Below are 23,221 nucleotides of genomic sequence, written 5' to 3'. Positions count from 1 at the left end.
CCCTTATTCCTATCTGTGCAATCTTCAAAAATCTCTTAACTAATCTATCACAAAATATCGACACAGAAATATAATAATTAACTCTGTATTCCTTCAAATAAGGATATTTTTCATCTTCCGATACTTGGTTCTCATCTTGGGGAAAACCAGGATTTTTACAAGATTAAGTTTTTACTAATTATAACGTGTATTGATAAAAATGGTAATTTTTTTTGTTGATTATCGAAGGTATTTTGAAAACCATCAGTGCCACAATATCTCACGTAAAATCTGATTATGACCAGTACTTCTTGCTGTTCACTGAACATATGTTGGACAAGTTGCTAGAATTTCTTATTTCGCAATGGATTCCCAGTATCATGTGGGCACATTCATCGAGAATTCAATTGATTTGTATTGAATGTGTGCTCTTCAGATAATGCATTCATTTGTCTGGAGATTTGTTGCATATTCATGCATACACAAATATAGGACACGTCAGATATCAATTTCACCATTTTAGAAGAAATACAAAAAATACATACCAATGCACTAGTATGAAAGCAGATTGATTGGTTAAGCCGGAGTTGATGTGTAGCGAGAATTCTGGGTATTCTTTTACAGAATAGAAGATATTATTTCTCAATACTTTGAACAGCTTTTTCTTGAAAATAAGTATTTTTGTTTCGTATTTGATTTCAATGGGAAGTTTATTGAATAGCCTTAAGCCCATTGCTTTGGGCCCATGAGCAGTAGTGTTAGTGTGTTCTGACAAATGGCTGGTGCTGGTCATTGTATTGTGACTACAGTATTTGTGGTTGGGCTTGTACTGAAAAATATTACCCTTTGCATGCAAGACAACTTAAAAAAAATATATATGCAAGGAATTTAAAAGGTCATTAGTGACAAAGTGTTGCTGTTTTGAAGGTTCCTAAATGTTGAATTTTAAATTTGTCGTAGACATCGCAATGAGAGTGTGAGCAGTGAAGGACTTGGTAGTGAGGAAGATGGTTGCTGGGAGTCGAACATCACGGCCGAGGATTTGGAGCTGACCAACCAGTCTCGCATCAATTGCCCTCTAACCCTCAATTCAGGCACTACGAACAAGTACTACTACTTCTACCAAGGTAAGACTTAATATTCACGAATGGTCATTAATTTATATCCCTGAGGACCTTTTGTGGAAGCTGAGGATGGAGATGGTAGACCACCAAATTTCAAGAGTTAAGTACCTTTCGATTTGCATTAAATAATTGCTGTGTGTACTCATATGTGGCTCAACCCCCAAAATTTTTACTTGCAATTTGTTTAATGCTTCAAACTCTCCAGTTCCAAGTGAATTAATTTTAATTTTTGCTGGTGAACTTATGTTAAATGAATGCTCTCAAGTAGAATGAGCCGAAAGAGCTTTTAATTCAACATTCCTTATGGAGATATCAAGCTTTAAATGATCCATGAGTGAGATTTTAAACCCCTTCTGTAATTCAAGACCAGTGCAGGGTTTGATATTCACGGCCGTGAGTTAATAGTGCTACGATTGTTTAAATTAACTTATCTGCTGCAGCAACAGTAGTGTTTGAAGTAAAAAAAAGTCATGATTGTCATGTTATAATCACATTGACTTGGTAGTGTATTTTGGAATGTGACCATGTAAAAGTTAAACTAATACTTAAATGACATTCGTTTTGAAACCACGATAAATACGTCTTTCAAACTACTACACAGTATAGTTGAATCCATGAGTCCCAATCGGTGGACACTTGTGGCTTAGTGTCATTCATGTGATGTGTGAAAATTATTCCTAGCTTCCGACGTGCAAAAATCACATTGTAATGTATCATGATATGTAAGTCGCCCAACAAGGTCAGATAACATGACTGCACTAGTGCAAATGCATGATCATGATGAAAATTTCCATTGAAGCAGTAAATTGATTGATTGATGTTTGTTGGATCCTAAAAGACGTGTTTGAGACATGTATGGGACAGACCACATTGATTAAAAATATTCCAGACAGACCCAAATACTAATGCAATTGGAGTTTGAATACAAATAATAGTCACAAATAGAAAGGAAAACAGGAATGGTAACAGCATACATAAGAAGACAATTATTTATCAACAGAGAGAGAATTTAAAAATTGGCAATTTAAAATTAATTATGATATTCCACCATATCACACCTGAAACGTCTCTTTTTTGACAGAGAGAGACTTGAATTCATCCACAGTACAGAATTGAATTTTGCACTAGGAACTGTTTAAGTTTAATTTTAAATGACAACAAATTTTGTGTTTCCCTTAGTGTTGTAAGGTAATGGTTTCAGGAGTCTCACACCAGCATAGCAAGAGTTCTAGGCGAACATAGCAGAGTTATGAGAAGTTATCCTCAAGTCATTACACCCTCTTATGATGTAAGAATAGGAAGCGCTACTGTATGTTTACTTCCATTGTATGTTGCAAAGATGGAAATGTTCCTTGGGGTTAAGTTTAGGTATCACCTGGGATTGCAATTGTAAGAGGAGTTCAATTTTTTTAACTTTTATAGGAGTTAACGTCTTCATTCCAGTTATTTTTTCCGAATTAAGCGTTTCAGGAATGAAAAAAAATTAAATCAGCCCATCACTATTTTCCAAACAAATGGTCTGCGTATGTGCTTTTTTTGGCTTACATCTTGTCATAGTCTTCAGCATTTCTGCCCCATTCAAAATTCATCGTTCCTAGTACTTTTTTCATTTGATTTCCTCTCCATCCATTTGACCTTTTCCGACCTTATCCAGTTTACAAGGATGGATGAAAATAAAACTTATCCATTGTGTAGTTTGTTTTGATAATCAAAATTTGGAAAAATTGAGGCATATTGTGTGGATATGTAAGCAGATGTGAAACAGCTCGGCTACCCATGGTAGAGTAGGGAACCAGTACTCCCATGTCCCAATTCAAATGTCTAATAAATTTTCGTATGCCATCATGGTACTCGAGTCAAACTTCATAAGCTATTCATCCAGGAATGTACTCTGAATATTTCTATTCTTTGCTTGCAGCGGCTGATGGCCAGCACATATATTTGCACTCTCTAAATGTTCGCATGCTGGAGAGAGGGTTTGGCTCCCTGGAGAATTGCCCAAGGATCTTAAGAGGAAGGGTCCTGGAGAAGGAAGCAGGTTCCATGACCCTGAAGCTAAGGAAACGCTTGAGATGCTTCCAGCATCTCCCTCTGGCCTGTCAATTCGAAGTCGCGGAGATTCAGTTACAACCACCTATCGTCAGCAAGGAAACCCTCAACTTTTTCAAAGGTATGTCTGTCTAATGCATCCATTTGAATTATCGTGATAGCCCTGGATTTTGTAATAACGAATTTTTCCAAATTGATTATCAGCTGTCTTGTCGTACTATAATACAGAGAGCAGCAGAAGAAAATGTATAAATGCATTCACGAGAGGGTAAACCAAGCAATCATTTCACTGCATATTTACCTTTTGCAAAGCTGAATGACTTCTATTCTCACAAACATTATTGTAAAATAGATTTCAACGATGGGATCTAAGTAATTAATGAATCATAGTGTAAGACCCGCAGCACTAAATCAGAAATGTAATTATTTAGTAAGCATCTATCATTATTTAGTATTTTAGGTAAATAGCAAGAAATTCTCCAAACTTTTTAAAATCCACAGGCACTAATGATCAAATGTGGATGGAGCTCCTCCTGGAGCATTGTGCTCTAGTTAAAAGTCACCTGCTGAGAGCGTTTAGTTTCATCTGAATTTTAGCTGTATTTTTAATTTGTTTGTGGAGGGTCAAGTTTGTGCGGTGGCTGTTATACAGGCTTCCCACTGAGAGTGCCCGGGTTCAAATCCTGGAAACGACAGATATTATTCAGTATTATTGCGATCTCAACTTGAGGTGCTTTGTGGAGAGCACTTTGAGTGAGTACCATGTCCTTTGGATGGGACATTAAGTGCCTTGGTGCCTCTTGACAAGAGTAGGCTAATACTAACACTGGGTTTCTCTCCACCCTTATAGAAAACTACTGCTACTCATTTGTTTGTGAAAGCACGTCCTTGATGTATGGTCATTTCTCCTTTCTTTCATCCAGATCACATCCATTTTAATGAGGCACAGATTTGTGTAGAATTATGAGCGAACTTTTGAAAATCTTCAACCCAGTTGGATAAGAGCTTAAGAAGAGGGTTTAGGGATATTCGAAAGGGCTGGTTATTATCTGGGTGGTCTCTCAGATTGTGATCAGCCCTTATTAGGACAGGAAATGCTATATTTCTTTTAAAAAACTTGAGAATAACGTGGTAAAGTGGTAGAATTTATTTTTTTAAGTCTGGCGTACCATTTACAATTTTAAATATTCTTTAGTCTTATTATTTTGGAAAAAAATGGGGAGTGGGGGGTATTGGAATGTTTCTTTATTTATTGTGATGGCTTTTTACCCTAAAAACCCTGGGTTCGAAGCCCATGATTTTTTGGAGGTATCTCCGGCAGTTGGGCTGCTATATGCACGGCACTTCAAGTGGAACATGTGCCATCTATTGGACGGATGTTGAACTGCAGACCTTCTGACACATGTCATTTAAAGCAGGCTAATGCTGACTCGGAATCGCTTCCAAACCCTTTCTCTATTTTTTTCACTCTTGTCCTGCCATGCCAAATTTCTTGCCATACCCAGCGTTGCAAATAAGTTCTTGGTCGCCTCCTCTCCAAGTAAACTCACACTAGAAAAGTCACGGAATTCTCTTTGCCCATAGAGTGATATCAATTCCCTTTCCAATTCATTTGTCTCTTCAGATCAGTTGGAGAGCAGACGACGCCAGCGCCAGAAGCGTGCCAGAGAAGAACAGAAGTGGGAGAAGAGAGCGGCACAGGTGGAGGCACAGAAGTGGGGGCGGTACCCTTCGGCTGGTATCCGTATAGACTCCCACCGACAGTTCCCAGAGTGTGGCACTGGTTCCTCTCCTGAGACAACTCACCACCCTAACTTGTGAGTTTCACAGAGATAGGAGATGCCCACCCATACAACAAATTGTTCTTTAATTTTTTTTCAATTAGGCTAATTTATCTCGAGTTTCATCAATTGTACTGAAACTTGTGATGAGGCAGTATTCGAAATTTGCACGCTACGGAAACTTTCACGATGTAAAACTGTTGAAATCCGTGAGTCTAAATGTCTTTTCCAAAGTTGGGGAAAATTGCCTATGAATGCCGTCAGAGATCATGCCAATGTCATTTTTGCAAATGCCATCAATGTTGATGTCAACATCTAATGTCAAATCAACATTCTGGTGTCTTGTTGACAATGTTCAATCTCTCTGTCTATTGTCTTGTCATTTTGATTTAATATTTCAACTTGAATGAATCCAAAAGAATTTAATTTAAAGTGAAATTTTGAGAACTTTGTGCTGCTCTGATTAGAATACTTGACCATCTCCTGCGGTAATTCGAAAACCACTCAAAGACAGTTGCCCCTCTTTTTTTTTTAATGGGACCTCAGTGGCATTGTCAAAGGGGGAGGGGGGGGGGGGGGAATTGGACCAAACTGGAATGTTTTGACTCACCAATGATAGCTGTCCAAAAAAAATTCCTATTTAATTTTTTAAAATATGCCTCGATGTCGAATTTGTAGGTAAACTTATTTGAATTTTGCAATGCAGAGCAATAAGTAAGCATAAAAACTCAGTCTAAATGAGTTAAAATTGAATTGATATGTATTGAGTGAGATTTTATTTAAATTCTAATTACAGGATCAATTTTCTGTTGATTGTAGTGTTGATGATTTATCTGGAAACCTATGAAGACCAATAAAAGTAATAAAAATCAAATATTATGTAAATTGTGGGGAATTCCCGACATTTTTGTGTTGTCACTACGCATAATGGTCTACACTATCTGTATGAAGATTAAGGATGGGAATTTTATTCAAAGAACTTTGAGAGTTGCAATGACTGTTACTTTAAAAGGGTTTTACACTGATGTGCATTGAAAAAGAAGGAAATTCCCCTGAGCATTTACCTATCTCCTTCAAGGCGAATGATTATTTTACGTTGTGAAATCCCTGCATTTTAGGAATGTCATACAAGCATTGCCCTATTGCAGCAAGTGTGGTTGATAAAATTATCAGTGCCAAAGGTGTTCTCTAAAATGTTTTGTACAACAAACAATGCTTTCTAGTGTACCCAGCGAAACCCGGAACATTGAAGAGGAAGAGGCCAGCAGCTATAGTCAGAGTGGCTCTCCAACACTGGCAGACGCCTTTGATGGTCTTGCCATATCCGGAGATTCACCCGTCGACTCTCGTAAACCGCTTCCATTGGCTGATGCAGGAAATGAAATAGAGAAGGATTCATTGGGTTGTTGGGGCGCTTCAACTCAGAGCAACGATTCCGGAACCATGTCTTTTGCTCAGGTAATTATTGAGACAGAACATCAATGCTGCATGACATTGAGTGCTACCTTATACTTCTGTTATATTCCCCTACTCTAATTTCTCTCCACTTTGTACATGGCTTCAATGATTTCTATTTCCTTCTCTTTATTTTAATTGATCTTTGTCCCTGTTAAATCTCTGCTTTTAACTTACAATCATTCAGAAGACAATCTCTGGGATTTAATTCATATGATGAAACCTGTCTGAGAGAGATTAATACAATTTAAAAGAATGGAGTACTATTGAGGTACATTATACATTTTTAAGTGAGGCAAGTTCCATATCATCTAATTTTTTTAAATTGTTGTAATTGATTGGATTAAATTGATTTTTAAGGTGAATAAATAAATAGAATCCACTCACAAGAGTCAAAAGTCTTTGGAATAGCTTTGTTTTTTTTTCTAAGGTTGTAATCACTATTACGAGGGTAATTTGAAAATTTCTTGGAATGGGATAGAAATATAAATGACTTACCTTGGTGAAACTTTTTTATTTTTGAATGTAGTCTCCATGTACACTAATGCAATTGTCCAGCAATGTTCCAATTTCTTGATCCCATCTCAAAAATCAGATACCTTCAGCCCTGCAAAATACCCGTCTACTTCGGCTGTTAGTTCATTGTTTGAAGAGAATCTCCGTCCACCTAGGAAAATTTTGAACTTAGGGAAGATATGGAAATATGATGGAGCAAAATTAGGCGAATAAGGGGGGGGGGGGGGTGACATCAATTCGTGCCTTGGTTGCCTTATTTTTGCCGTGGCAATGACGCTTACGTGCGGGGTGTGCATTGTCTTGATGACAGATTACTTTCTCCCAAACCTTGCCTTTTTTCATGCATCTTTTGCTGTAGTTGGTCCAGGAGCTTAGCATAGTATTGTCCAATGATTACTTGACTAGTGGGAAGATTATCAGAAACTTTTTCGCATCCCAGAAAACTGAATCCATCACCTTTCCTGGCTGACCGTATTGCCTTTGTTTTCTTTGGTGGTGGTGATTCGACATGTTTCCATTGCTTCGACTGCTGTTTTGTCTCTGGTGTTCAGTGGTGGACCCACCTTTCATCTGTGGTCACAAACTAGAGCAGTAAATGATGTTGGTTACTCTTAAGACAGTCTATCATTGTTAGTCTATCATCATGTCAATCATTGTTCAGAAATTTCCATTCTGACGTGTTGGTGATCCTGTGTCAAGAGTCACGGCACCCGTCTTGCAGTTAATTTGCTCATGTACAACTTCACTGTTAAAAATGTGATATGCTCATTGAGATGACATCCATGCAGCTTCAGTTATTTCTCGTACTTTCAGTCAGCGGTCCTCCATGACCATTTTTTGCATTGTATGCGGAATTTTTGTACCATTTCATAGCCATGTATGAAACATGGGTCCATTACTTCACACCCGAGACAAAAGGAATAATCAAAACAATGGATTCAAAAAAGGAGAACAGTCTCCAAAGAAGGCGGAGACCGTTTCATCTGCAGGCAAGGTCATGGCGTCAGTTTTTTGGGATGCGCGTGGGATAACTTTCATTGACTCTCTTGAAAAAGGAAAAACTATCAACAGCGAGTATTATCATTAACTTATTGCAACGTTTGATCGAAGAAATCAAGCAAAAGCAGCGGCATTTGGCTAAGAAGAAAGTGCTGTTTCATCAAGACAATGCATCAACTCACAAATCCGTTATTGCAATGGCCAAAAGTCATTAATTAAGGTTTGAATTAATTGCTACCTAATGCACCCTATCCATGAAATTATGACAAAATGCTAAGCTTCTGAGTGTTTTTAAAAAATTGTTGGTGATTGTGACATCCATGTCCACGGTTCTAAATTTTTTCAATTCCATCCTGATTTGACTGAAAAGATTGAGATAATTCTTGTTCTCTGCATACCGATGCTGATATCTACAACACTAACGAGATGATGACTGAGAGTCAAAAGGCCCAATGAAAATTTTTAGGAGAAAAATTAAATTAGGCCACCTTCCATCTTTCATTTGTGGGAGTTACATGAATAATATTGGCATACATTGGGGATAGTTGACATAAAGTTAAAAAAAAATGAGGTCATTATTTTGATAACATAACCAATCGTTTGAAAGAACTTTTTTGTTTCTCTTTTATTAATAGCCATATCATAGGTTAAATGGCGTGGATTCCTAATCACGCAGCTGACCTAATCACAAACTGACCAAGCAATGGCACTTTTTAATTGTGATCATATTTATTTATTTAGCATAGTCCGAAAACGGCACATTTTTGGCCTTTACTTCATGCTATTAACAATGGACACTATTACAAACACTCATGCCCTAGGTGGAGAAAAACCCATCCAGGCGGGAATTTAACCAGTGACCTTAGCATTAGCAGACAAGGACGTTATCCTGCTGCCAACGGGGCCAACTAATCATATCATATAATAAGTAATAATTCAAGAATTATTCCTTCTATTTGCCATTCTTGAATTCGATACGTATTCTTTTGATTGTAAGGCCCGGGTTCAAATCCCGGGCCTTACAATCAAAGGCCCGGCATGGTGTTGAATATTTTTCAGTGGTATCCCAATCCCTACTTGAGGTGCTTTGTGGAGGGCACTTTGAGTGAGTACGCCAACTGTCGGATGGGACCTTAAGCTGCGGACCCCTTTGCGTCTTTCGTAAAGAGTAGGCTACTGCCGACGCCGGGTTTCTCTCCACCCTTCATCCCTTCCTGTCCATCTCTAATGGTGCAAATGACCTAAGATGTCAATCGCCTCCCCTAAATACTACTACCACTCTTTGGTTGTCTAAAATGTGTCCTGTAATGGTGTTTCCTCCACAGCATAGTGATGAAGTAACTCCGTAGTTCGATGTTCTCAAGTTGAGTAATTGTAATGGTGTCCGTTTCATTGCCCCATAGATGCTAAGAGTGGGGAAGGGCCGAGTGTCATTGGCCACAAGCAACTGTGAGCAGCAGTACGGCGGAAGAAAGACGGAAGGAAAGGATGCCCTGTTGTTGGAGGTGGCATCTAAGGCTGCGGCTGCCGCCAAGAGACGCCCAACGTCCAGGAGAGGCGCCGCTGTTTCGGATGAGAGTGACACAGAGGGCACCGACAGTCAAGCCCCCGCCTTCAATCAGAGCTTTGGAGATGCGATTGCATTGGCACTCCAAAGGAAGGAAAACATCTCTGGTGGGTTTCTCAGCCGGGCGATGCATTCCTATCTTATGAATACGTGCGTGAATGATATGTATGTTTTTCTATTCTTGCGACAAAGATCTTTTGATGGTCCATTGGATTGAATACAAGACTGGTATTTTTTTCCAACTTTTAAGAAACGATATGGAAAGAAAAACAATACAATAGAAACAATTTCAAGAGCGTAAAAATCATTTGACCTTGCTGGGATTTGGACGCGGATCCCTCAAGATGTCTAGTCGAGTGCTTAAGCCAGTTAAGCTACCCTTCTTACACACTTAAATTTTGGGTACTTGAAAGGAAAAAGACCGTGTAATGAAATACCATACATACAATGTCACAGGCATTCATAGTAGTGCCTGCAGATATGTAGGCTATGGCAACTCCTGAAGTTTCTTGGAATTTTTCAATGGTAAAACACCTCTAGTGTTTATGTTTTGGCTTTAACCTCACGGACTATGGTGCTTCGTGCGCAACTAAAAATACCTGTAACATTGTATGTATAACATTTCATCTCTACATCTTATCCACCATACAGTCCATATCTGGCGCCGAGCAATTACCACATTTCACCAGCAATGAAAACGTGGCTTGCAGCACATTGCCTTGACAGTTAAACAGAATTGCATCCTGGTGTAAACAAGGGGCTAAAACTTAAGTCAGCAGATTTCTTCAGAGACAAAGTTTAAAAGCTTTTATATCAAAATAATTAACGCCTCAATTTCAATGGCGACTATGTAGAAAAATAGTTTAAGAATGTGCCTTTCAAGTGTATATGATATGATAAAACCTATTTCTTGTAAATAGGTTCATGTTTTATTTCAAAACATAAGTTAATTTCTGGACAGCCATTATGATTGATTCCTATAGATATAGACTTAGTAACTTAATGCAAAGTAATATGCCTGATTCAGATTTTCACTCTGATACCTTTTCCATTCTTGTGTCTCTAATGATGTACTCATCCATTTTATGATGTTTTGGGGAATTATTTCGCTTTGATCCATGTACACTTTTGATTTCCATCTCCCTCTTCATTTTTTTACAGCTGAGGGAGCCTCGACCCAAGGAAAGAAGAAGAAGAAGCAGAAACAGAAGCTGCTGTTCAATACCAACATGGCGTTTATTGGAAAATAGTCCATTGCCACTGTCTTTGCTGGTATTTTCCTCAACCACCCCTACTCCCCCCCTCTACACTTTGAAAGCTTGTCTAAAGAGTAAGTTCATTACTGTGTGGTGTTTAAAACAAAAAAGTATGAAAAAATTAGATCAGTTGAGCTGTTACAGGTACGAAGCATAATGACAAAAAGGAAGAAAAATAAACGTAATATGGGTTATCCATCTTGTAATGTTTGACGTGGCTTCATTTTCTCCCGATCAGTTTTACACAGTTCATCTTAGCTTCTCGGCTGCGTATTAATGGTTTGGGCGGGACGTTTCCCCGACTTGGAAAAGAGGGAACTTGCATCTTGTCGTTGGGCTTTTGCACGTTGTTTTAGCAACTCTGTAATACTTTTCCTTGGGCCTTGTCTTCTGTTATTTAGTTTTTCAAGATGTTTCATTTATGAAAGTTTTAAAATGTCAGTTTGATTTGTTATGAATGGATTGTACAAAAAGAGAAGTTCCTTTATTTTAAAAGTGTATATTTTTTTTCACATTACAGAGAGACAGATAATGTATCTTAATTTTTATCGTACACAAGTGTTCATAACATGAAAAACATTTTGCAGTGCCAATTTTAAAAGAACCTTGGAAAGAAAAAACTGAGGTGATGTTTCCCCCGGAACATAACTTGTCTTGGCATACTGTGGCTACTTTCCGATTCTGAATGTTGAATCTATAATAAAAGTTGCTCATGCAATTCCTGAGATTCTTATCCTTCGGCTTATAGCATTGGACTCTACCCCCAATTTGTGGGAATGTGATGTGAGAATGTATCAGCATAATAGTTACTCTTCAATCCTTTTAAAGTAACGCTTAGCCTGAACTCCAGTATGATGTGTCAAAGTCTGCAAATGAAGGCAAAAAAGAGAGAGAGAGAAAAAAACATTATATGTTACAATAAAAAAAAGTTTATTTTACGATTAAATGTTGCTTATTTTTATTTCACAGGGTAACAATTATGAAATTGTTTGCTGAAATTACTTCACAAGTATTTTTAATCCAGGATTTGGAATAAGGCTTTCTTATGGCAGTCTTGCTTGATCCTTTCTCACATGCAAAATAAAAGTCCACTTTAAGAAAGTGATGTGTGATTTGCAAGAACCTTAATGCCTGTTTAAAATATATGAGAGCGTTCAATTCATCGTCATTTATTTCAATCCTAAGATTACTTGCATTGCAGCCCTCGGGTCTTCTACTATTGGTATTAATTCCCTCTCAACCCCCAATTAACTTTTGTAGCATATGATGATTAGTGTATTAATGTGTGTAGAGTGAATTGAATATGTTTCATCGCCCTGTCCGTACAATGGACAGTACCGGCAGTTCCCAATAAGGATGGAGCAATGTTTTAAAAATTTGGAAACTTAGTTATTTTTTTGGCACGTAAACAAACCTGTATGGCACTAGTGGTTTGTTGGTGCTAGCCACCACAGTAGCTCACTAGTGCTGGTCTCTTATGTTTATACCAAAACATATGGCCTTCTTGGTTTGTAAGGTTTCCTGTTGGTGTTTTACTCACTATGCCCAAGGCTAATAATATGGGAAGAGGAAAGTCAAAACCTTCGGAACAGGTAAGTACTCTATTTCTGAATTAGTATTTGCTGTACCTTGTTTATTGTAACAGAAGCACTATAATCATTGAAATAGAGGATCTTGACTCAAGTGGAAGAAATGTGTTAAGTGAAAATTTGGAGCTGAGTCATTACTCGATGCTTTTTAAAAATCAATTTTAAGGCTTTCAATTTCTACCAAGTAGTGATGATTTGGACTTGTTAATTTTCTGATACATTTGACATGGTGCAATTAATTTTTTAATCAAAATGGACTATATTTTAAGCATCCTTGGGAGGTAAATTTGCACCTAGACAAGTTCTGCTCAATATATAGTCTAGTCTTAGTTGCCTTCCCTCAGATGTTAACGTTGAAAATCACCAGATATCCAGCCAAATGGTCTCAGAAATCTCGGATTATCAAAAAGGGCACTTCACGTCAGTCTGTTCTCTCGTCCATAGCAAATATTTACTCCCCTGTTCACACTTTTGTTCTTTTATGCAGAGTGACCTAACTGTTTCAAATTCCACCACTGAGAAGTCATATTTTTGTCCTCCCTATTGAAAATAGATTACCATATCTTTAAATATAAAAATTTCAATGTTAAAAAATCACCGGTGCACCTGTACATGAGAGAGGTATTTAAAATGGGTCAACGAAGAATGCAGTTAGAGGTGCCAGTTAAACTTCTACATGTTAACATTCTGAAAATAACTGCCATTATCGCCATGTGATGGTTGTGTCACAGTTCTGCCTTTTTTTTGCATCAAAAAATTCTCCTGGTACTACTATCTCAAGTACATCAGTAGAAGCAAGAGCAATGTTTAGCAATAGCACTTGGGTAGTACCTACTCAATTCACTGGTGGTGAATTTCAGAAAGCACTTATAATCTCACCACCAATTACTTAAAACTTTATAATGGCAGTTGATAATGTCAAATGTCTTTAAAGACATATTACTTGAGAATATGTATTTAACAAAAGTTCACAATTCATAATCAACATTAATTCACCGAAATTAACTTCATAGCATTTAATATGTACGAAGGAAACTAGTCTTAACTTGAACACGAAATATGTAAAAATAAAAACAAATTATAAGTAATAATTAGGGGGTCCACCATTACACAATTATAAATGGTAATTGATAATGTGCGCTCCTGTCCAGGGTGGCAGTGTTGTTGTGGACCCAGTAAAAAAAGGCATTTTCAAGAATACACTACAAGAAACTATCCGTTTTCTTTGTTATCCTTACTTTCATCTGTCTCATAACCTTACTATGTTTGTACTTTTTGCTGGGTATAAAAATGGACTTGTGCTACAATATAAACCCTTCTCCAACTCTGTATACTTCCTTCTTCCCTCTATTCTGTACAGCATCCCTATCCTCTTCTTGCCCCTTCCCTGTTTGCCTTATATTCTCTCCCCTCTATCACAGTCTTCAATGTACAATAACTGATCAAAATGCTCTCCAGCCATCTTTCATGCCTCTCCTGGATTTCTCCCAACAATTCTCTCTCCCCACTTCCTCATTTATTCTCCTTTCTCTCCATTTTACCTTTCCAATCTTCTCCACACTGAACATCTCCTGAAAGCATTTCATGGATGCCGTTATCTTGGTTCAAAGATCATTTCCACACCATGTTTTAACAAGCCTCTGCTTAACTTCCTTACTTAATGTCCTGCTCATTATTTCAGATGGGTAAACTGTTACACTCTCTCTAGTTAATCAACTATTATCTTAATATTTAACTTAACTTTCTTCTTTCTTGAAAACCAGATTGTAATAATTATTTAAGTGTAATTTTAAACTGATATTAATTGCATAAATTTATTTAATAAGGTATATAGCTAGGGCAAGAAAGAGGTCATTTGATGAATCCTTGACATAACTGACATGAAGTGAGGGATTTTCGTACTCCCTGATTGCCAAAGATATTGTAATGTGAAAAGTTAACGTCGAATGAACTCTTAGAAACTTTTTTTCCTCCAGACGTAAGTCCCTATTCTTAAATTCATCACAAATCTCTATATCGTTCATGACGTTCCTCCCCTGCCAACTATCAATAATTGCTACCCTGCCTTTATTATTATATGCAGTGAAACACCATGCATTATTGTAATCAAAGTTTTCCTGCAATTTACATTTTTATCAATCCCATACAATTTATTATTTTTCACATGTATGTGAAACCCTACATTAACATGATTTCATTTTCAATTTTCCCACAATTGGGGCATCAATAGATGCTGGATTCAAAAAAATTCATATTCTGAAACAGTTTCTCATGCACACACAGACTTGATAAAAAACTTTTTTTGATTTTGTTATGTACAATACGCCTTAAAAAAAAGACAGAATAGAGCAGCTATGTGAACAATTTTAGGTAAGAATTTGAATATGGTGGGCACTAGTGACGGACATGTAAAACTACTTGAAATCTTAATCTCAGTCCGCCAGGAAAAGATTCGTGAAATGAAACGAATACAGCAGATGACAAGGGAGTTAGCTACAGAATTTATTTTTTGTCAGAACACCCGAGGAAAACTATCGCACATGAGTTAAAATTATGAGGAGTAAAAATGACTTAGACCCACATGTGTTTAAGCATGAAAAATGCAAGAACTGGCAAATGACACTTGTGGTCATTTGTGCTGGCCAATCATATAGCGGTGATGGGATCCTGAATAAAATAAAAAGTATTGAAACTTGCTTTTATCGCATCAAAACTACATTTAATCATAAATAATTTTATTTTCTTCGAAAAATTTTGAAGTTGGGCCAGTGTTTGTGCTAGTCGAATCTAAGCTACTTTCAACAGGACGCCTTCTGGAGTGCATATTGGTCATGGCAGAGTCGCAGGGAAGTACTTTGAAGAACTTGAAGTGTTTGTGCAAATCTGTTCAATAAATTGCTTTATAGAAAAAGTATTGCATTAATTTCGGAACACACCCTGTGGGTAGCTTAGATTCTCATGAGTTCAGCTTTCCTCAATTATTCAGTAATGTAAGTAGTATCCTACTTGAAAATGGAAATACTTTAGGGATGATAAAAGGATGTTTTCAAAGACGTTTACCCTTTCCCACCATTTGTATTATCAGTCATTTAACACCTTTTTATCTGGGGTCCTTAGAAAAGTGCCAGTAAGGAATTTTACTAATTTTTACTATAAATAAATGAACAAATATATTAATTAATCATTTATTGCACATACTAAAAATATAAAATAAATATGTATAATTAATAATGATTATTTCCCTCGTGCACCCCACTGGATTATGCAAAGCACAGCCCATAACTGCTTTGGACCACTTTTGGTGTCCATTTCCATGCACTACTCAGTATGTGATGTGAGAGAGAGAGAGGTAAAGAGAACTGACTTACACACATGCTTGGGGTTGAAAAAAAAACTTCTTCTCTGCACTTCCAATGCAACTGTGAGTAATGGTAGATTTTTCCAAGTTACGAAGGGGTAACTCGCCATCTCATCAGTGATTGAGGCAAGCCGTTTAGCCCCAAGGCTAATTAGTGCTTTAACATGCATTCATTTTAAAAGTGTAAATATAAATATTTGAATAAGTAAATGAATACAATACCATAACCATTTCCTTATCTGAAAACTTCAGAACTTTGGTGGCCTCCTGACCATCATTTGCTGTCGACTTTGTTATCATTTCATCTTCTTTAATCTCTGTGATGTTCTGGAAAGAGATGCTGTCTTAGAATGATTGAATTATGGTTTTGCTGTTACCACATTTGGATGACCCTAGAGAGATTTAAGTGAAAGGAGCCACCACAAAAAGATTCAAGTTTCACCAGAGTACAGTGAAATACTGTTTTTATCAATATTATGCGAGAGAAAAAAAATCCACATCATTATTTAATTTCAACGCAACAATTTCAGAGTGTAAAAATCATTCGCCTTGACTGGGACTCGAACCCATATCCCTCAATATCCAGTCGAGTGCTTTAGCCACTTAAGCTACCGAGGCGTCCTCTTAAACTCTGAAATTTTGGGGCTTTTAAAGGAACTAGATGTTGTGATGAAATGCCATACATACAATGTCACAGGCATTCGTAGTCGTGCGCGAGGCGCCACAGTCCACGAGGTTAAAGCCAACTTTAAACACTTATGGTGTTTACACTTTGACAAATTCCAAAGAAACTGCGGGAGATGCCGCAACAGTAACTTTTAACGGAGTCATCCGCTAATGTGCATTTCAATGCAACAATTTCAGTGTAAAAATCATTCGCCTTGACTGGGATTTGAACCCAGATCCCTCAATATCCGGTCGAGTGCTTTAGCCACTTTACGAGTGCTTTAGCCACAGCTACCGAGGCGTCCTCTTAGTTACAACATCTAGTTCCTTTAAAAGCCCCAAAATTTCAGAGTTTAAGAGGACGCCTCGGTAGCTTAAGTGGCTAAAGCACTCGACTGGATATTGAGGGATCTGGGTTCGAATCCCAGTCAAGGTGAATAATTTTTACACTCTGAAATTGTTGCATTGAAATGCACATTAGTGGATGACTCCGTTAAAAGTTACTGTTGCGGCATCTCCCGCAGTTTCTTTGGAATTATTTAATTTTTTTATTGCACGTAAAGGTAATTCTTGAACATGAGTATTAGCTTTTTTTATAAAACAAATCTTAAGGCATGCATGCTTTATATTGTCCACTAAATAAATGTAGCTGCTTAAGATTCATCAACCTACTGTGAATTGAAATAATCTTTTGCGTAACATTATAGCAACAATAAGGAAGCTATAATGTGTGTTTTACCATTGCGTTTCTTCTGAAATTGCTAATATCTTAAAAAAACAAATTTATCTTTCAGTTTAAAATTGTAATTTTTTCAAGTTAATTTCGTGTACTCAAATATCTTCTATCCAAATCATGAATTAAAGAAACATTCATTGGAATGATAACAAATTCATTGTATTTTTATCAAACCATGGCTTACAGGATAGCCATTACCAGCTGCTCCTCATCCTTCCAAACTAGCGAAATCAGCTTCAGATAAGCAATAATTAATGTCTCAAGTATGTTAGTTTTTATAAAGGTAACTCGTTAATTGTACTTCATATCAATACAAATGTTAATAAATAAAATTGCACTCAAAAATACAATTACAAACATACTAAGTAGAAATTAATGCATAATTTCAATCGCTTTCGAGTGATTGTCGTCTAATTCTGGGTATATTGACTCCCAGTCGTCCTTATTGAACCCAGAAAGCACAAATATAATGAGTGGAAGATGAAAGTACGTTATTTCACTCATCCTTATGTGATTCAGCTGATGATAAAACTAAAAGTTGTTGGCGATGATATGAGAGTCTCATAGGATTAGGCTTTAAACTTGGAGTATGAATTTTCGGTGGCACTGAAACATTTCCAGCATGTTAACGATGAATGGGAATTTATTTCTACCTGGGCAGGCCTTAACGTAATCTATTTGGAAGATTTACTCGTATTCATCCCCCACTCATTCATAGAGAACATGAATTCCAGACAAATTCAGATCATGAGGCATCCACTCCTGACGAGTGAAATGTTTTGCATTCACAAGTAACTCATTTTTGGGGTACGGCTCATGCCATGCGTCGAAAAATTGTTAAACGTGGGTTTAATTGCATACAAACTTCACACAACAGACAAAAGAATGGATGAAGAAACATGCTTGCCAATCACCTGAAGTTAATTAATTGGCTGAAGCGATTCATTTCCTGAAGAACCAAACTTGCACCAACCCAAATATACAATCTGCTATCAGGGCCTGGAAACACAATTGGGTTCTGAATCATCACTGAATGGATCTTTGTAAAGATGGTAGTAGAAAGGAAAGGATAACACCTCTTAAGGCTAATCAAGCAACATAAATAATCATTAATTGATGCTCATTCTAATTTTTTGTGGTCACTGTGAAAAATTATTGGCCAATCACAGCATTTCCTTTCCAACATCATATCTCATTTAGACACCTCAAAACTATTCTTGTTTTGACAAATGAGATAATAATCTAGACTGATTTGCGACGACTATAATAGTGGTAGTGGCAGATGGCAGTGGATGAGCTTCACTTGTTACTTGGCTTCCTTAAAATTTGCTTAGACATCAAGATTCGATACCAAACGAGTCGATACGTCTCAATTTCATATATCATAGTTCTTCCTTATTTCCCTTCAACTTTTGTCTTCGCAAATGTTGCAAGAACATCAAAATGAGTTGATCACATCCATTAATAATGATGGTAAGGATTTGATTTATTGCTATATTTTGTTTTTGCTATTGCTTGGTCAGAGACCTGATCTCAACGAGAGATAAGTGGTGGATGACAGATTAGTCCCTCGTACTCAAGGCAAGGTATCCCTAAGATGCTAAGGTTATTAATAATGGGCCAGCAATCAATAACAGAAATACCTGAATATAATAAAGTATGCTTCTACTTTCTTCACGCATGTTATATACTGTCTTTAGTAAGCACATAATATGTACACACCTGATGCAGGTAATTTGTGTATTGATTTACAGACATAGTTATGCAGCAACTTTCTTTCAAAGTTCCTTCACAACCTTAATTTTCAAAACTTCCTGAATATATGTAAAATATGTACTGTTCAGTGCTAAATTTGTTGTCCCAGAAAGTTGATGTGATGCAACAGCAGTGAGAATCATTCTAATTATTAAATGTCTACCACTTAAGGTATGTTTTGGATGGACATAGAGCAATCAATTTCCTTGCCTCTCCAAACAGAAGAACCCAACATCCAACACTACCATTAAGCACCCTGTCGATTTCAAGTATTTCCCATCCAACATCTCTACCCTATTCCTCGTTAACCATACATTCTCTACTCTATATATCACAGTCTTCAGCACCCCACAGCCAATTAAAATGCTCTGAAGTCATCTTTCCTCCTGCTTGGGATTGCTCCCAACAAACCCCTATCTTCGCCCACCATACCAAGTACTTCCTCATTTGTTTTTTTCTCTGTCCATTTCACCTTCTCCATTCTTCTCCACATCCACATTTCAAAAGCCTCCAGTCTACGTCTATCCTCCTGCTTCAATGACCACGTTTCCGCACCGTACATAACTACGCTCCATATCAAAGTTTTTACGAGTCTTTTCTTAATATCCTTACTCAACGTCCCCGTCATCAACTCCCTCCTCCTTGTGAAAGCCTCTTTGCCTAGCGCAATTCTTCTCCTTACGTCCCTGCAACTTTGACCGTGTTGGTCCAAAACACTTCCGAGATATGTAAACTGTTCTACCTGCTCGAGTTTTTGCCCTCCTGTTTTAATGTCTAGCTTAGCCTTCAGAGAAATCCAGAGGAGGTAGGAACGATGGATTTTGAGCAGTCTGATAGGCAGTGGGATGCTGAAGACTGATAGAGGAGAGGACGTTAGGCAATTAAGGAATGAGATGCAATGAAAGGAGGGAGGAAGTATATGTAATTGAAGAAGGGTTCATCCTAGTATTGGACGCCAGGTTGAATTTTGTTAGAAGTAAAGAAACGTATAGTCATTCAGTTGCATTTTTTGTTTGCATCAAAATCCAAACATAGAAACAGTAGATTACTAATTATAATGATAGGAGCAATAATAATAATAGCATGGCAAATATATTAATGAATGGGACTTTAACAGTGATCTGAAATGTAACACAATTCAAAAGGAGAATGAATAAAAGTTACCAATATAGTAAGAAATAATGAGGACACAGGTAAAGAGCAACTAGGAAACGTTGCATGAAAACATGCAACTAGGAAACTTCTGGGAGAATCTGGATACAGAAAAAGAGCAACTATGTTTTCCTAGTTGCTCTTTACCTGTGTCCAGATTCTCCCAGAAGTTGGGCCCTTTTGAGTGTGTGTGTGTGTGTGTGTGTGTGTTTCTTGAGTGCTTGTGTGTGTGATTGGTCTGTACCAGTCACAAAGCGTGTGCTTGAGAATATCCTGGAATCTTAAACGGAGTCTACTCTACAGCCTCGTGAAGGATTCCATTTCCATCTGAAATTCTTTAACAGGGTCTCACAGCCTCGTGAAGGATTCCATCTCCATCTGAAATTCTTTAACAGGGTCTCACAGCCTCGTGAAGGATTCCATTTCCATCTGAAATTCTTTAACAGGGTCTCACAGCCTCGTGAAGGATTCCATCTCCATCTGAAATTCTTTAACAGGGTCTCACAGCCTCGTGAAGGATTCCATCTCCATCTGAAATTCTTTAACAGGGTCTCACAGCCTCGTGAAGGATTCCATCTCCATCTGAAATTCTTTAACAGGGTCTCACAGCCTTGTGAAGGATTCCATTTCCATCTGAAATTCTTTAACAGGGTCTCACAGCCTCGTGAAGGATTCCATCTCCATCTGAAATTCTTTAACAGGGTCTCACAGCCTCGTGAAGGATTCCATCTCCATCTGAAATTCTTTAACAGGGTCTCACAGCCTCGTGAAGGATTCCATCTCCATCTGAAATTCTTTAACAGGGTCTCACAGCCTCGTGAAGGATTCCATTTCCATCTGAAATTCTTTAACAGGGTCTCACAGCCTCGTGAAGGATTCCATCTCCATCTGAAATTCTTTAACAGGGTCTCAAAGCCTTGTGAAGGATTCCATTTCCATCTGAAATTCTTTAACAGGGTCTCACAGCCTCGTGAAGGATTCCATCTCCATCTGAAATTCTTTAACAGGGTCTCACAGCCTCGTGAAGGATTCCATCTCCATCTGAAATTCTTTAACAGGGTCTCACAGCCTCGTGAAGGATTCCATCTCCATCTGAAATTCTTTAACAGGGTCTCACAGCCTCGTGAAGGATTCCATCTCCATCTGAAATTCTTTAACAGGGTCTCACAGCCTTGTGAAGGATTCCATTTCCATCTGAAATTCTTTAACAGGGTCTCACAGCCTCGTGAAGGATTCCATCTCCATCTGAAATTCTTTAACAGGGTCTCACAGCCTCGTGAAGGATTCCATTTCCATCTGAAATTCTTTAACAGGGTCTCACAGCCTCGTGAAGGATTCCATCTCCATCTGAAATTCTTTAACAGGGTCTCACAGCCTTGTGAAGGATTCCATTTCCATCTGAAATTCTTTAACAGGGTCTCACAGCCTCGTGAAGGATTCCATCTCCATCTGAAATTCTTTAACAGGGTCTCACAGCCTCGTGAAGGATTCCATCTCCATCTGAAATTCTTTAACAGGGTCTCACAGCCTCGTGAAGGATTCCATTTCCATCTGAAATTCTTTAACAGGGTCTCACAGCCTCGTGAAGGATTCCATCTCCATCTGAAATTCTTTAACAGGGTCTCACAGCCTCGTGAAGGATTCCATCTCCATCTGAAATTCTTTAACAGGGTCTCACAGCCTCGTGAAGGATTCCATCTCCATCTGAAATTCTTTAACAGGGTCTCACAGCCTCGTGAAGGATTCCAGTCAGGATAGTGTGCGTGTGGCTGTGTGTTGGTCCCTGACATGGATTAATTTCCCATAAACCACCACAGAGGGTATTCTGGTCGAGAGGCTGTGGTTGGTCCCTGACGTGATTCCCATTAAACCAACACAACAATTGGTCTAACGAGAGATTGGCAACTAATTTTTACGGCCATTGGAGTTTTCTTCCCCATTCTTATTTAAAAGTCACCAAGGTGTTCTGTTTAGACTGTGAGGCAGTTTGGCGTATAGCCAGGTGCAGTGATTAGAAATGTAAGTGGGAATTAAATTCTTTTCGCATGCCTTGAACACTGCTTTGCTGACTGAAATCCTAAGAGGAAAACACAAGAAGTCCTGGACATTTAAAGCAAAGAAATAGAATTGATTTTCAACATATTTAATTTCAAAAGTGCTAGTGTGGTATGGAGAATGGGTAGGGTAATTACATGTCGAGTGTATACAATTAGTATTTGAATTGGTTGAGCATATGCCTCTAGTGTGTAAACAAAAGATGATAAGATATAGGTGAAGAGTTTTGAAGGTCAAGTGAAAATGTTGGCAAAATGGTTTCGCTAGCACATGATTCAATTCAAACTACGAATATAACTATTGTGACAGCAATTTGAAAAACTAAACTCCTCCCCACATTATATTTAGTTGAAACCAGATATGCCATCATTTTAACTGTCGACTAAAAAAGGTGGATATTTCGGGTATTTTAAATGTTCTCATAGTAAAGAAATATATATCGGATATTGCAAGCAACTGACTAGACCATGAAAGAATTCGGTTTGTATTTTACAAGACAGAAATAATTGAGATTTGAGTTATGACTACGGCAATTACTTGAGTACCGAGAATAACTAAGAGATATAGTTTCGTAGAGTTCAATCCAGTACCTTCACAAATAACGCGTAATAGGTTGAAAATACCATTACGTTAACTATTCACCTTCAGTTCAACTCCTGAGGACATTTTTTCGACGTATTTTTCGCCCTCAGTGAAAGACAATTCCGAAGTTCGCACGAGGGTCATTGTTTTCGTAGTCCATTTATCTCCAACCTTGGTTATTTCCATTGAAGGTTTACTAGCACAAACCATTAACCTGACGAGATACGGCATTCCTGCAATAGACAAGAAATACATTATTAGATTAGCAAGCACTTCATTTGACACGACGATTGATTGATCGCGTCGGATTAACAAGAGTGAAAATGTTTTACCGACGGCACTGAAGAATTCGTCCAGGTTTTCAGAACGATCCTGTTGAAACTTCCCACACATTAAATCCATTTTATGACAACGACTCTTCAATGACGTGTTCAAGTGTGCGTCCAGAACTGCTCGACTGACTGGTGTCCACGTATGTCAGCAGTCTTATATGAGCCACGATGAATTTGGCCAAAATTAGAAGCAGATAAATAATCCAAGGCGATTGATTACGTGATTAATTATGTAAATACACGAAATTCGACTGTCATTTTCTGAGCCGG

General features: G+C 37.8%; 2 protein-coding genes across 2 annotated transcripts in view; one reads left to right on the top strand and one right to left on the bottom strand.

Annotated features, from left to right (window-relative positions):
• Positions 1-11,444, top strand: part of LOC139696108 (E3 ubiquitin-protein ligase RNF10) — a 21,419-nt gene extending 9,975 nt beyond the window's left edge. The window contains exons 10-15 of the mRNA XM_071594708.1: positions 940-1,106; positions 3,022-3,273; positions 4,777-4,969; positions 6,157-6,391; positions 9,307-9,577; positions 10,632-11,444. Coding sequence (XP_071450809.1) covers positions 940-1,106; positions 3,022-3,273; positions 4,777-4,969; positions 6,157-6,391; positions 9,307-9,577; positions 10,632-10,720 — 1,207 coding nt within the window. The 3' untranslated portion in view covers positions 10,721-11,444. The remainder of the gene's footprint in view (positions 1-939; positions 1,107-3,021; positions 3,274-4,776; positions 4,970-6,156; positions 6,392-9,306; positions 9,578-10,631) is intronic.
• On the bottom strand, positions 11,210-23,221 carry LOC139696109 (sodium/calcium exchanger regulatory protein 1-like). Its single transcript, XM_071594709.1, has 4 exons — positions 22,952-23,221; positions 22,680-22,852; positions 15,896-16,000; positions 11,210-11,592 (listed from the first exon to the last, which is right to left on the bottom strand). The coding sequence occupies exons 1-4, from the start codon at positions 23,019-23,021 to the stop codon at positions 11,533-11,535; spliced, it is 408 nt and encodes a 135-aa protein (XP_071450810.1). The 5' UTR covers positions 23,022-23,221; the 3' UTR covers positions 11,210-11,532.

The sequence above is a fragment of the Hetaerina americana genome, unplaced genomic scaffold (genome assembly GCF_022747635.1).
Source record: "Hetaerina americana unplaced genomic scaffold, ioHetAmer1.1.p SCAF_68, whole genome shotgun sequence".
In the NCBI taxonomy this organism is placed as follows: domain Eukaryota; kingdom Metazoa; phylum Arthropoda; class Insecta; order Odonata; family Calopterygidae; genus Hetaerina; species Hetaerina americana.
The sequence above is the reverse complement of the archived record's forward strand: the minus strand, read 5'-3'. Positions and strand labels throughout refer to the sequence as shown.

Coding starts and splice junctions, on each gene's coding strand:
- LOC139696109 (XM_071594709.1), bottom strand. CDS start 23,021: ATGGATTTAATGTGTGGGAAGTTTCAACAGGATCGTTCTGAAAACCTG. Junction 22,853..22,951: donor CGAATTCTTCAGTGCCGTCG/GTAAAACATTTT, acceptor TGTCTATTGCAG/GAATGCCGTATCTCGTCAGG. Junction 11,593..15,895: donor CAGATAAGGAAATGGTTATG/GTATTGTATTCA, acceptor CTTCATTTGCAG/ACTTTGACACATCATACTGG.